Consider the following 16,084-nt stretch of genomic DNA (forward strand, 5'->3'; position numbering starts at 1 on the left):
TGATTGTGATTCGATGATTATGATTTAATGATGATGTTTGTTTATGAAGTTGATTATGAACTTTATTATGAAGATATTTTCGATAAATACTATGTTTTGCTCATGATTATTATTGATGTTAGATGTTGATGCTTATGATTATTATTGATGTTAGATGTTATGTGATTTATGATAAGATGTTATATGATTATGATAATGTGTTTGTGACTATTATTTGATGACATGTGATGATGTTTTATGATTAATAATTGAGGTTATTAATGAAGTATATGACTAATGTAGGAAGAATAATGACACTAGTTAAGGAAGTTTAAGTTATTAGATATGATTAATGAATTATAAGATGTTTAAGTTGTTGAATGTACTTTATATGATTTATATGTTTAATATTATTGTTTGAGAAATCTCACCCCTCTGCTTGGAAATGTTGCTCTTCGTATGGGTAACTTGCAGGTAATCAAGGTTAGCTGCAGTCGTGGGTGGCTATCTCTCACAGTGTCTTTAGGTGCTCTGATACGTAACGGGATGGGATTTATGAACTGTTTTCTATTCCTTTGGGTATTATTTTATGAAGCTTTGATGAACACTGATGACTATGATTTATGAGACTTTTATAATAAGGCATGCGTGCCAAAGACCTTTTATGTTGAATGACGTAATTCCGCTGCGAAGTTTTGAATTACTTATGTTTAATGATTTTGAAGAATAAATTGTTATTTATTCAGTTTAAGAATTTTTAAGAAGTGTAGCATTCCGTTTAAAGTTGTTGAACTCTGATTTTACATAAGAAATTTTTTTGTTGGGAAAACGGGGTGTTACAACCGTAACGGGCGACTAACACATGATACCACAATCCTTCTTTATCCAACAACATCCTCCAGCACCATTTACCTAGCAACGCTACATTAAACTCCTTCAACTTCCTAACCCCCAAACCTCCAGACTCCTTAGAAGAACACACAGTATTCCAACCTATCCAAGTAATTTTCCTATGATCCTCACTCCCCCCCCCCCCCCCCCCCCCCAAAAAAAAATTATTCAACAAAGATTCAATGAAAGAGATTATACCTGATGGAGCTTTAAAGAAGGAAAGAGCATAGACAGGCAGAGAAGTCAGGACTGATTTTAGAAGGATCAAACGGCCACCAAAAGAGAGAAACCGATTATTCCACCCCGACAGTCTAGATTTAATTCGATTCACAACCGGGTCCCAAAACGAAAGTCTCCGCGGATTTCCCCTATAGGCAAACCAAGATACAGAAAAGGAACCTTCCCCACTTTACAACCCAACACCGTCGCCGCCTCACCCAACCACGAAGTTGAGATATTGATACCCACCAAGATGCTTTTATTAAAATTAACCTTCAAACCGGACATTGACTCAAAAATCACAAGAGTCGCCCGAAGTGCACGGACATTAGCCCAACTTTTTTGACTCAACAACAGAGTATCATCAGCGAATTGTAAATGAGACACCACCACCGGGCTGGCTACCCCTACCGAATAACCTGCGAACAACTGATTGTCAACCATAGCTTTCATCAAAATGTGAAGCCCCTCAACCGCAAGAAGAAACAAAAATGGTGAAAGGGGGTCCCCTTGACGTAAACCCCTATGTAGAGAAAATTCATCCGTAGGACTGCCATTGACTAGAACAGAAGCTGTAGCAGTACCAATACATTCTCTAATCCATTTCCTCCACAACACATGGAAAGACATGTGTTCCATAACAGAGTCCAGATAGCCCCAATCAACAGAATCATAGGCCTTTTCAAAATCCACCTTAAACAAAAGAAGCTGCTTCTTTAACTTACTAGCTTCATCAACCACCTCATTGGCTATAAGAACACCATCAAGGATTTGACGATTCTGAATAAAAGCAGACTGTGTCTCGGAAATAACACTGTTAATCACCAGCCTCAATCTATTTGCCAACAGTTTTGCTATGATTTTATACATACTCCCCACCAAAGATATAGGTCTAAACTCATTAAGTCTCTGCGGGTTGTCTACCTTTGGAATAAGAACAATGAAAGTAGTGTTAATCCCTTTCGCCAATTTACCATTGCGATGAAATTCAGACACAAACCGCATTACATCATCTTTCAGGTCCACCCAAAAATCCTTGATAAAGCCAAAGTTAACCCCATACGGTCCCGGAATTTTGAAGCTATCACAGTCCCACACAGCCTTTTTTACTTCATCCATAGAAAAAGGTTTTATCAGTCCCCCGCCCTCAGCCATGGAAAGAGAACAGAACTGAAGATTAGACACACTTGGCCGAGCCCCAACTTGCGCCTTGAAATGTTGCGCAAAGTGAGTGAAAACTGCATGCCTAATAGGCGCCACACCCTCAATCAGCACCCCATTCACCATGACCGAACAGATATCATTACGACGGCGACGATAAGACAAAACAGAATGGAAAAATTTTGAATTCGCATCACCTTCACGGAGCCACTGATTTCTCGATTGAGCTTGGATAGAGAATGAATATTTTTAGACACATCACGGATCTCATCATAATCATCTGCAGTCAACTCTTGTTCCTCCCCTTTACCATCCAACTCTGCCATATGGTTTTTCAGATTAGCAATTGTCGCATTTAAGTTACGAGAATGAGACGCATGCCACTCCTTCAAAGCGAACTTAATAATGAGACGCATGCCACTCCTTCAAAGCGAACTTAATAAGTTTGAACTTTTCTTTTAGCACGTAACCACCCCATCCGTCCACCTGCAACGACTTCCATTTCTCAGAAACAAATTTCTTGTAACCTGGCAAGTCCGACCAACATTTCAAGAAGCGAGTAGGCCGAGGCCCCCAATTTTCTTCATCAACAGAAAGAGTCAACGGACAATGCTCTGATAAGCCTCTCAACTGAGCAACTTGAAGACAATTGGGCCACACCAAACACCATTCTTCAGAAACCAGATACCTATCAAGCTGATTCATCGCTTTACCATCCCCTTTGAACCAAGTAAATTTACGACACCACAAAGGTAAATCTATCAAGACATTATCCTCAATAAAATGGTTGAAAGCTCCATAGTCCACCACACCAGAATCCGACACTGACCTTCTTTCCTCCCTACACCGCACAACATTAAAATCACCACAAACGCACACCTTCTTCCCTCTCAAAGCTTGGATGTGCACCGATAAATTATTCCAAAGCAACTGGCGCGCACGAGCATCACAAGGGGCATACACATTAAATAGGTAGAACTTCTTATTAGACAATAAAAACCGGCCATGAATACTCAACACATGATCAAAACTACTCGTAGACCACACCTCCACCTCCGTAGTATCCCAAATAGTCAGCAAACCCCCCGACGCCCCTTGAGATGGGCGAAAAGAGAAATTAGCCTGCTGTCCATCCCACACAGCCGAACACAACCTGGTATCACACAATTGTAGCTTAGTTTCTTGCATACATAAAATCAACGGACGTTTTTCCTTCACCAAAGAGCGCACTTCCTTCCTCTTCTCAAAGCCTCCCAACCCCCTAACATTCCAAGAAAGCAACTTCATCTCCCACACCCTCTCCCACACCCTCACCACCACCACCCTCGACACCTACACAGCACCCTCAACCGACCCCCTTACCACTCCCTCACCATCACCAGTCCCCTGCTTCTTTCCTTTCCCCTTCTTAGCTAACACCCCAAACATGTTACTACAACCACTAAGCTGAACACCAATAGTATCCCTTATATTTATGACATCCTCCCTCACCACTTTCTCACTCCCATGCAAAACCACCCAATGTTTCAGATCATTGTTGACATAACAAGAAGAATAATTAATATCAGATAAATCTTTGGAAATCATCCTTACTTCCTTTCTCAAGTTAGATGAACCTTGATGCTTGCGCCCGTTTTTCTTTAAAAATTTCATAACCGCTGCCCTGTCATTTTTAGGAAGCCTTGCTACTTTTTTCAAACAATGAACATTGTGGTGCAACACACCGTTCACTTTCTTGCGTCGTTGAGTAGGACCCTGCCCCTTATGCCTACCATCTTTAGGCCGCACCACTGCTTTACCAATTCTCTTCGATGAAGAAACAACCCCCGGTTCACTGTAATGTTGGTCGCTTAACCATTCCAAGCTCCACGGACCCGACACTAACGATCTATCTGCCCGGGGAGGACACGAATTTGAACGTCGCTGCTTCATATGAGTATCGACTCCTACTTCATGAAGGGACTCCACATTCTGCGTGATACAAACATTATGTTGGACATCAACAGTAGCTACCGGTGAATCTGCCACATGCAGCTGAGATGGGACAAATTTAGTATTTGCCGCGGCTGTAGATTCTGCACTTACACTTGCGCCATGGTGTTGCACCGAACTGCTGCCTAGCTTCCTTGAGTCCGAATTAGAACCTGCCAGCACCTCATTTTGATCAATAATCTTCTTTTTCCCTTCTGACTCCACTAAGTCCTGCACAAGTTGATTAACCAAAATGTCTGCATTAACTTCATCATCTTGATCTAACCGAATATCTTCCTGTTAAACTTGCTCAACATCAGAACTCTCCCCATCTTCATACAAGCATGCATCATCACCAATATTAAAACCCCACTCCTCTACAATTTTCACAGTCACCAACACACCATCTATTAAAATTGATTCTTGGCAATTAATAATCTCAAACATGAAGGTAGCAACCAAGACCTTAGCATAATCAAATCTCTCTCTCTCCACTGAACAAGAGTCAGATCGAAGAAACCTACCACAGTTAAGAATGCAAAGTTTGAAAAAAGCTTCATTCCATGCATGTAACGGAATACCATACAACCTTAACCAAGCACCCCCGTTGGAAAGGAACAACATTCTTCTCCCACCGCACAATATTGGTAAAGAAATGATCAAAAAAATCTTTAGCATCATGCAACATAGTAGTAATATTCACCTCGGAAGTGCTACGAATAAACACTTTGTCAGCACCCAACGGTATTATATCAATATCTTTGACACCCGCGTCCGCAATTCTATTTTGAACACCTGGAATAGATTCACCAATAATCATTGTAGCCATTACACCACGGCAAGCCCACAATAAATCTTCCTCACGGGACCTATACTTCCGAGTCAACTTTTGGATTGAAGGTTGCCCCCCTACGCGCACAAAGTCGGCATCAAAATTACCAGACACCTTCTTCGCCCCACCTACCTTACTCCCTATACCACCACCCTTCTCCAGTCTCACTGTCACATCACCCACCTTCACACCCACCTCCGGTTCCACTCTAGTCTCCGTCAGGACAAGCACGCCCCCTTTAACCACTCCCACTTTCTCACTTCTGCCTCCCTCACCCTCTACCGAACCACCTCCCTTCACAATCCCCAAGCTCACTTTTTTAACTCCCTCAGCCTGCTTCTCAACCCCAACAGCCTTCCCCAATACATTACTTTCCTGCTTAGCGCCTCCGACACCCTCAACAACCTTCTCAACCTCCGCTGCTGCTCTCTTGTCAAAATTAGCAACCTTTGCTTTGATTTGGAAGTGACCAAAATAGACCGCATTCACCGCTTTCAGTAACTTACAAACATCACGAACATTAGAATAAGGAACAAAACCATAGTGGTCCTCATTCACATTACGACGCCTCGGAACCACCACCTCTTCCAGCATCCCACAAACCTCAAAGCCTTTTCTCAAATAAAAATTCGACAATTGTGGGGGAAAATTTGTAAAATAAAAAGTTACAAACCGTCGACTTTGGGTGCCAGCCTCTGATTCCTTGTTGTTTGCAGTAGCCAGACGAGCTTCAGGTCTATCAATACCATCAATTCGCCGATAAACCTTCTGTTGCCCAACACGCTTCACACCTGCATCCCAATGACGATGAACCCCTGCATACCTCCAATCATTCTCACGTTGCCATTCTGCCTCAGATTCCCCAAAGTATCGATCAACATACCTGTCATAGTGAAAACCCGCATCGCTCTCATAGTAACCAAGATGAGAATCCCTAAACCTAGACTGACGGTCGCCTGCTTCATCCCAATCTCTGAACCTCTTGTCCTCCAGCTTCCAGTCCCGACCTCGATCGCCTTGTCGCCGTGCTTTCCTTCTCCTCGGTCTCACATCGAGCCAATCATCCCCATCCCCCCTTTTAGTGGCACCCTGCTTGGCCCCCTTCCCCCCCCCCCCCCCCAATTGGATTTTCTCTCCGGCGATAAGGAACGCCGGTGTGGCACCCTGCTTGGCCCCCTTCCCCCCCCCCCCCCCCCCCCCAATTGGATTTTCTCTCCGGCGATAAGGAACGCCGGTAAGCCTGCCTGCGGTGGTTGTGCAGGCGAGCTCCTCTCTCAGTCTCTCGCTCGCTCTCTCTCATCGTTGCAATTTATATTTTTCTACACAAATTAATTTAATGGTTGATTATTTAACTAATTAGCTTTCTTTCAGTCTTTCACAAAACTATAAAAATTATAGTGTGTCATGTATCAAAAAATAAATAAATAAATAAAGTTATTTTTAAAATTTGGTTGACTAATTTTTTTTCTTTGTACAATTTAGATATTATAAAATTGTTTTTACATTTCTTTGTAAAAAAAAATACAATTACTTCTCAAGTAAGTAGTCTTTTTTTTAAAAAAGACAATCTCAATCAAATCTGAATATACTGAACATATATGATAATACTTTTTTTTTTTTAGGGAATATATAATAATACTTCTCGATTAAGTATGATTTTTAAGGACTGTTCTTAATTGCTTACCAAAAAAAAATGGACTACTTTTATTCAATTTGTTTTTACAATTACAAAAAACAAAACACTTCTTAGTTAAGTACTAATTTTTAAGAACTATCTTATTTGTTTACCAAAAAAGTAAAGAAACATGAGGACTACTGGTTTACTTCACAATTAAGTATTACATTTTAAGGAAAATTTTAATTGATTTTGCCTGAGCCTAACATTACGTAAATAGTTTAAAAACAGTCCTAGCAAGTCTGTTTCGCACAACTATCTCAGATTAACTTGGAACGACATTTGATTCATAGTTTGAAGATGGGCAGATCTGAAAGTGAAAAGGTTAGGAATCACATACCCAATCATCTTGCATTCTCTGTTTTGTCAAAACTTCCGTTAAAATCTTTGAAACGATTTGGATGTGCATACAAACCATGGTCTCTCTTATTTGAAGACCCTCATTTCATGAACAACTTCCGCACTAATTTCATATCTATTCCTCACTCATCCTCCAATGATACATCTCTCCTCTTGTGTCAAAGACCGAGGCGGAGGTCTCGTGATGACTTTTCTTTGTATTCACTATGTGGTGAGAGGTATGAGAATAGAGTCAAATTAGATGTTCCAAATCCATTTCAAGAGGAAAAACCTTCCTTTTATTTTTTGGATTCTAATGTTATTAATGGTGTTATTTGTCTTCAACGAGGAACAAGACTTGTATTATGGAACCCAACTACCCATGAATTCAATGTCATTCCTGAAAGTCCCATTGAGTCTATGCCACCTAATCGGCAGACTGATTTTTATTATCATGGGTTTGGTTTTGACCATGTTAGAGAGGATATTAAAATTATTAGGCGTGCACTTTTTTCTCCAATAGATGGTTATTGTCTTCGACATTATGGTGTGCAACTGAAAGATGTGCCATGTAATGAAATATCCTATGAACCTTTATGGGAGATTTATAGCCAAAGATATAACTCTTGGAGAATACTTGATGTTAATATGCCTGCGTGTTTGACTGATAGTTCAAATCAACGATTGTATATGGATGGAATTTGTCATTGGTGGTCTGAAAGTGAAAACTATGATGAACATTTCTTGGTGTCATTTAACTTGAGCAATGAGTTGTTTTTAACAACAATCATACCCTTAGACATACCTTCAGATATGTATCCCAATTTTATTTATAGTTTTGTGAATAGACAGTTGGTGGTGTTTAATGGATCAATTGCTACGATCTCATGGTATTTAACAGATAAAACTACTTATCACATATCAATTTTAGGTGAACTCGGCGTGAAGGAATCATGGACTAAACTCTTTGTTGTTGGGCCATTTTCCTACATTGATCGTCTTATTGGAGCGGGAAAGAACTGTGATATATTATTCCAAAAAATAGATGGTCAACTAGTGTGTTTTGATTTAAGTACCCAAAAGACCGAAGAACTTTGTGGTAAAGGACCGTTTTATTACTATGTTGCATTTTAAAAAAAGAAAGGCTTTCAATTGGAGGAATAAATCATTAATTGGGTTTTAGTGTTGTCACCTTTGAAATTTATGATTGTGTTGATTAGGATTGTATAATAAAAAGTGGTTTATGAATCACTTATATCTTAAATATTATAAAAAATAAGAAAGCATTTGTTAATTATGAATATTTTTGCTTTATCAATTTTATATTGAAAGTCTATTCTCTATATATTTGCAAACTCATGTGGTTTTTGGAGATTTTAAATGGTTAATTGATCTCACTTTCCTCCCTGCAATATTTTGTTATGAATAATTTGTTACCAACAAAAGTATGATTTAATTCTACACGTAATGGATGATTTTGTTATCAATAACATAATGAATACCATCTACATTATATACTAAGTAATGAGCCTTAAGTATCTATATTTCAACAACCTCCGGCACAGTGGAAGGTGTTCAAAATTCATAGAAAACCAATACAAAATAAAGTTACACCACAAGAGAAAAAGGAGCACACAAGAGAAAAATGAGCACAGCCAAGTTAACTGCACACAAAATCTGCAGTATGCAGAAAAATTCTGCAAAAACATAATAAGGCACGCCAATCCCACATAGATACCATATTGCTAAAATTCTCCTCTGCTGACTGTATTCACCGAGAGCTCAACATTATCCACTCCAGTTAGAATCAAAGGCTCACACCAGAAAAGAAAAAAAAGAACAGTTCGATGTTTCTCTAACTTACTCAGACAACAGCAGTACAATGCCTCAAGAAACCGGCCGGTGTGCATCTGCAACAAAGAACAAGCTTAACAAATAAGCATACAATAGTACGCATTTACTGCTGACCTAAAACCTGCAGACATGCTGATATACAATGCGATTTTTGACAAAATAGAACCGCGGATGTCAGCCTCCAGGTTCGAACAATCCTAGATATGAAGGCCTCTACTCCACGCTTAATATCCCCAAATAGCTCATAGGTTTCTCAAGCTACTGGTGCACACATAAATCTTCATTATTTTGTGTCAAGGATTTTCCAATGTAACTCCACAATCTTCTCTCAGTGGAAAATTTCCAGTAAAGAAATCCCACAAAGATGCACTTCCATGAAGATTTTGTTTTGATGAAGAACATGTCTCTCTTTATTTTCCAGCCTTATCAGAAGATTTTTTTTATTACACTTTTGAGATATGAGAAAACAAGTATTATCAGTTTCAAATTTTGAAGTATTTCAATTACACGACACATACCAACACAAACATGTTTCTACAAGTCCACCACTAAACGAATAAAATCATGCCTTAAGATTCATGCCTTAAGATTTAGCCATCAGAACCAGAGGCTCTTGATGTCAATTTGATAGCGCAGCCCAGATTGCTTGCAATGCAAGCTATGAGTTTCTTATGAAATTAGGGTTGAGAAATTGAGAGAATTGAGAGAAGAAGGAAGAGATTAATTGTTGTAACTATGTGTATTTCATTAGATTGTGAAAATAGTTACAACATGCTTATATAGGACTTATTCACTTTGCTTGCAGTGTTGGAAAATAGGAGAAGATTATAGTGAGAACTTTGTGAGAAATTTAGAAGGAGAATATTTGAGAGAGGAACAATTTCTATTACTTGAAAGGATACTTTGATTCTTGTTTGCTTGCTTGATTTACAAATGACAAGCTCTCCTCTTTTTATAGGCTCCAAGGAGAGTTCTAGACACATCCTAGGATAACTTTCTACACACTTCAAGAGAGTGTTCTACACACTTCTCTCATGAGAGTTCTACACTCTTCTCTCAACTACACTTAATGATATTTCTACCAATCTAGTTCTACATGACTCTAGAACTTTCTATGGGCTACATCACTTATTAGTTAATTGGGCCTAACACTTGATTAGTCCAATGGACCAAATCAAGTTTATTATCCAACATCCCCCCTTAAACTTGATTTGTCATCCCTAGTAAACCTCTCAACTTGATAAAGTCTTCATGATTGAGTGGCTTGGTGAAGATGTCAGCTACTTGATCTTGAGACTTCACATATTCAACTTGTACATCCTTTCTTTCGATGCACTCCCTTATGTAATGGTAGCGAGTATCAATATGCTTGCTACGATCATGGAATACTGGATTCTTTGCAAGAGCGATGGATGACTTGTTGTCCACAAAAATCGTGGTCGGCTCCTTCTGTGACATTCCCAATTCCTTCAATAGATTCCTAAGCCAAACTGCATGACAAACACATGATGTAGCTGCTACATATTCTGCCTCACATGTCGAAAGTGCGACAATTGGCTGCTTCTTCGACATCCAAGTGAAAGATGTGTTTCCCATGAAGAACACAAATCCGGTAGTACTTTTCCGGTCATCTCCATCTCCAGCCCAATCACTGTCACTATAACCAACTAACTTATAGTCCTTATCTGATGAGAACCATAAGCCAAGGTCGGTTGTACCTTTGATATAGCGAAGAATTCTTTTTGCAGCCTTGAGATGGGTAATAGTTGGATCCTCCATGTGTCGACTGATGATCCCTGTAGCATAGAGGATGTCAGGTCTTGTGCATGTCAGATACCTCTAACTCCCAACTAAACTCTTGAAGTTGGTAGCATCCACTTTTTCTGCTCCATCAAACTTTGATAGCTTCAATCCACACTCCACTGGTGTGCTAATTGGTTTACAACCATCCATCTTGAACTTTTTTAGCATCTCCTTTGCATATCTTTGTCGAGAAATGAAGATTCCATCCTCTTTCTGCCTTACCTCTATGCCAAGATAGTATGACATGAGCCCAATATCAGACATCTCGAATTCATTGATCATAGTTTTCTTGAATTCTTCAAACATATTTGGATTGTTTCCCGTGAGGATCAAGTCATCCACATATATGCAAACAATCAAGATATCTCCATTCTTGATCTTGACGTACATGGCATGCTCGTGTGGGCACTTTGTAAAGTTGTTTGCTTTGAAATAGTTATCAATTCGACTGTACCATGCTCTTGGGGCTTGTTTCAAACCATACAGTGCTTTATTTAGTTTGAGAACATTATCTTCTTGTCCTTTCACCTTGTAACCCAAAGGTTGTTCGATGTACACTTCCTCCTCTAAAACTCCATTTAAAAAGGCAGATTTCACGTCCATCTGGTGAATTTTCCATTTCTGTTGAGCTGCTAGGGAGACTATGAGTCTTATGGTCTCCAGACGAGCGACTGGGGCAAACACTTCATCATAATCAATCCCCGCCTTTTGACTATAGCCTTTTGCGACTAGTCTTGCCTTATATCTTTCAATTTCTCCCTTTGAATTCTTCTTTGCTTTGTACACCCATTTGACACCGATGGATTTATGCCCTTTGGGAAGGGATACGAGTTCCCATGTGTTGTTCTTCTCTATGGATCTGATTTCTTCATCCATTGCATCTCTCCATTTCTTATCTTGTGTAGCTTCTTCGAAGTTCATGGGTTCACAATCTGCAAAGAGACAAAATAGTGTGATGTTATCTGTCTCTCCTGTTTCCTCATAGAGATCTTCAAGCCTTTGTTGTGATAGTGGCTTCGTGTTATCATAAAGATCTTGAAGACTCCGTGTGCGTGCCGTAATTCTTTCATTACGTGTGTCTTCAGCAGTGGGTGATGTTGGTGAACGGGGCACTTGTTGAACTTCTTGAGACGTATCTTCTTCGAATTCGGGAAAGAAATTGTATTCCTTTTTGTGTGCTCCAAAGTCCCTTTCTCCTTCTTCATCAAAGACCACATCTCGGCTAATTACAATCTTGTTGTTGTCTGGATTGTATAACTTGTAGCCCTTTGAGCTTTGATCGTAACCAACAAAGATGAACTTCTCACTCTTATCATCAAGCTTTGCTCTTTTCTCATCTGGAATGTGAACATGGACTACACTCCCGAAGACCCTTAAGTGTGAGATACCTGGCTTCCTTCCACTCCATGCTTCTTGTGGTGTCTTTCCCCACACACTCCTAGTTGGAGATCGATTAGATAGATAGACTGCACACGCCACAGCTTCAGCCCAAAACTCTTTTGGTAGTTTCTTACTTTTGATCATGCTTCGAGCCATGTCAAGTATTGTTCGATTTTTCCTTTCCGCCACACCATTTTGTTGGGGGGATCTTGGAACTGTCAATGGACGCCTGATTCCATGCTCTTCACAAAACTCTTGAAACTCTTTAGAAATGAATTCTCCTCCTCGGTCAGTCCGCATAGCATTTATCTGTCGACCACTTTCTTTCTCCACAACAGCTTTAAACTTCTTGAAGGTTGTAAAGACTTCTGATTTCTGCTTCAAGAAATAGACCCATGTTTTTCTTGAAAAATCATCAATGAAAAGGAGGAAATAATTGTTTTTACCTAGTGAGCATAGCTTGATTGGTCCACATACGTCAGTATGTATAAGCTCGAGTGGCTTCTTGGCTCTTGAGTTTGACTCCTTTGGAAAACTCATCCGGAATTGCTTCCCAAGTAAACATCCTTCACAAAATTGGTCTGGATGGTTGATAGATGGAAGACCTCTCACCATATTTTGTTTTGCCATCAAGCTTAAACTTCCAAAATTTAAGTGCCCAAATCGGAGATGCCAAAGCCATGAAGCATCATTGTAGCAAGATTTGAGACACTTTGCAACATCATTTTGGATATTCAAGAAGAACATCCTATTTCTTGACATTGGTACCTCGGTGATGAGATTATTTTTTTCATCTTTGATGGAGAGACTTGAATCTTTTATGCGAATATCATAACCCTTTTCTAACAGTTTCCCCAGACTCAAAATATTGCTCTTCATATTAGGGACATAGTAGACATTTGAAATAAATTGATGTCTTCCATCTTTCAAGCGAATTAAGATATTACCTTTGCCTTTCACTGGAATCTTGGAATCATCACCAAATGAGACATTTCCATGCACTGATTCATCAAGCTCCACGAACATGCTCCTTTTTCCACACATATGATTGCTTGCACCAGTGTCAAGGCACCATGAATTTTCATGGATGCCTTCATTACTTCCACGTGCTAGCAGCATTGTTTCAAATTTCTCATCTTTTTCTTCCACGTAGTTGGTCTTCTCCTCTACTAGATTCTTGTAGAATCTACACTCTGAAGCGTAGTGCCCAAACTTGTGACAATTGTAGCATTGAGTTTGAGATTTGTCATACCTTGATTTTGGGTATCCTCTCCCACGTCCTCTAGTTGAGGTCTCTCCTTTCTCGCAACTGCTTCCAGGAAAAATTGAACCACGCGCACCGTAGCCACGTCCAAATTGTCCTCGACCGCGACCTCGTCCTCAGCCTCTACCTTGGCTTTGTTGGCTCCTCTCATTTCTTTGACCTTCATCTTTCTCTTTTAGTTGCATCTTGAAGAGTTTCTCTGTGATCTCTTTCTTCTTCTTGTGCTTCTCCTCATAAGCTTGCAAAGATCCTTGAAGTTGCTCTATTGTCATAGTCTCTAAATCTTTGGTTTCTTCAATTGTCACAACAATATGTTCGAATTTGGGGTCTAATGATCGAAGTATCTTCTCCATAATTCTCACATCTTCTAACTTTTCACCGTTTCTTTTTAATTGATTTGAGATAGAGATAACTCTAGAAAAATATTCTGAAATAGACTCTGACTCTTTCATATGCAAAGATTCAAACTCGCCTCTTAAAGTTTGGAGACGTACCTTCTTTACCTTGTCTTCTCCTTGGCAAGAGGTTTTAAGCTTCTCCCATGCCTCCTTAGCGGATGTTGCATTTGAGATTTTCTCGAAATCATCTTCATCCAATGCTTGGTAGATGAGGAAGAGAGCTTTTTTGTCTCTCTTTCTTGAATCCTTCAAAGAGTCTCTTTGTGCTTTAGTTAAGGAATCCTCATCTTGTGATTCCGTATAGCCTTTTTCAACAACCTCCCAAACATCGTGTGCTCCAAGAAGAGCCATCATTTTGATGCACCAATTATCATAGGTACTCCCTTTGAGAAGTGGAACTTGGAAGGATGCCGCTCCATTGACCGCCATAACTATGGAATAATTTATTCTCAGAACCTAAGCTCTGATGCCACTTTGTTGGAAAATAGGAGAAGATTATAGTGAGAACTTTGTGAGAAATTTAGAAGGAGAATATTTGAGAGAGGAACAATTTCTATTACTTGAAAGGATACTTTGATTCTTGTTTGCTTGCTTGATTTACAAATGACAAGCTCTCCTCTTTTTATAGGCTCCAAGGAGAGTTCTAGACACATCCTAGGATAACTTTCTACACACTTCAAGAGAGTGTTCTACACACTTCTCTCATGAGAGTTCTACACTCTTCTCTCAACTACACTTAATGATATTTCTACCAATCTAGTTCTACATGACTCTAGAACTTTCTATGGGCTACATCACTTATTAGTTAATTGGGCCTAACACTTGATTAGTCCAATGGACCAAATCAAGTTTATTATCCAACAGTAAGTAATCTAAACAAATTTAACAAACTTAGCTAGATCACCTACCTAACTTGTAAAACATGTTTTAATCCAAACAAACTTGAATTAAAACTAATCAAACTTGAATTAAAACTAATAATGTTTATTTTCATAATCATTTTTACAGTTGTCGCATTGAGATTTGAACTCCATGATTAAAATTACAAGCTCAAACTTTTACCACTTAGTTAAACATCTTGGGCTTCTAATAATTTTGATAAATAACATATATTTCCTCTGTCTCAAATTATAAGTTGTTTTGATAAATAAAAAAAAATTGTCTCAAATTATAAGTCGTTTTACAATACCAATGAAAGTGTTTTCTTAATCTCCAAGTTTTGCTAACATATTTTAGAATATAATCTGGAATATTTGGTACATAATCTGAAATATTTTGGTACTCAATAATATATTTTTGTACTCAATTTTGGTACTCAATTTGAGAAATTTTTGTACTACATCTAATATGTGAATTACTTATTACAAGTCGGTTTACAATGAAAGTGTTTTTTTTTAAATAAAATGAAAGTGTTTTCTTAATCCCCAAGTTTTGCTAACATATTTTAGAATGTAATATGGAATATTTTGGTACATAATCTGAAATATTTTGGCACTCGGTAATATATGTTTGTACTCAATATGATGTATTTTGGTACTCAATTTGAGAAATTTTTGTACTACATCTAATTTGTTAATTACTTGTTCCCAAAATTTCTCATATATTAGTTGTAAATCTTCTCTATATATAGAGAACTCACATAGTGCATTCTACACACCGAAAAGCATTATGATACTTTGAATTATTTTCCTCTCTCCCTCATTCGACTTGTGTTGACAAGTCCGTCTATGTCCTTTCGGTTTCGAGTGGTATTTGTACCATATTAGAGTGATATTTATATCATATTGAGGAAGTTAATTCTCAAACGGTTATCTACATTGCAGTAGTAATCACACAGTTTGAACTAAGCTGGTTTATCCTGGAGGCGGCATCCAAAATATTTTCATAAGACTGTTTTTTTAACTACCGGTAAGATTTGTTTGTTCCTCTATAATCAATGCTTGTTATTATGCTTATTCCAACTAGCATTCAAACGAGCACGAATGTGTATAAATTATGTACAATACTTTTTTATGAAATTTTGTTTAAAATTATAGTTATAACTATTTTACACTTTCATATTCTAACAAACAATACTTATCTTTTTCAATGACACCAACAATATAGCAAATATAATATAAATTATTATCTTTTTTAATGACACCAATACAAAATAAATTATTATCCTTTTAAATGACACCGACAACAATATAGCAAGTTTGTTTAAGGGTACAAATTGAAAGTGAAAAAATCATCATAAAATCATGTATTTCAATTTTATATACTCCCTCCGTCTCACAATATTAGTCGTTTAAGGTTTGTTCACGATTATTAAGAAA

At 38.4% G+C, this 16,084-nt stretch overlaps 2 protein-coding genes and 1 pseudogene across 2 annotated transcripts; 1 reads left to right on the forward strand and 2 right to left on the reverse strand.

Annotated features, from left to right (window-relative positions):
* Positions 1 to 3,582: 3,582 nt before the first annotated feature.
* On the reverse strand, positions 3,583 to 6,353 carry LOC146959314 (uncharacterized). Its single transcript, XM_085753476.1, has 4 exons — positions 6,298 to 6,353; positions 4,824 to 6,092; positions 4,528 to 4,741; positions 3,583 to 4,452 (listed from the first exon to the last, which is right to left on the reverse strand). The coding sequence occupies exons 1-4, from the start codon at positions 6,351 to 6,353 to the stop codon at positions 3,583 to 3,585; spliced, it is 2,409 nt and encodes an 802-aa protein (XP_085609602.1).
* A 634-nt stretch (positions 6,354 to 6,987) lies between these two features.
* LOC146959315 (putative F-box protein At3g10240) lies at positions 6,988 to 8,368 on the forward strand (annotated as a pseudogene).
* A 60-nt stretch (positions 8,369 to 8,428) lies between these two features.
* Positions 8,429 to 14,195, reverse strand: LOC146959316 (uncharacterized). The gene has a single exon (XM_085740874.1). The coding sequence runs from the start codon at positions 14,193 to 14,195 to the stop codon at positions 13,485 to 13,487; it is 711 nt and encodes a 236-aa protein (XP_085597000.1). The 3' UTR covers positions 8,429 to 13,484.
* Positions 14,196 to 16,084: the final 1,889 nt, after the last annotated feature.

The sequence above is a fragment of the Medicago sativa genome, chromosome 1, assembly GCF_051527215.1.
Source record: "Medicago sativa cultivar Bolivia chromosome 1, Bolivia_mono, whole genome shotgun sequence".
Taxonomy (NCBI): Eukaryota; Viridiplantae; Streptophyta; class Magnoliopsida; order Fabales; family Fabaceae; genus Medicago; species Medicago sativa.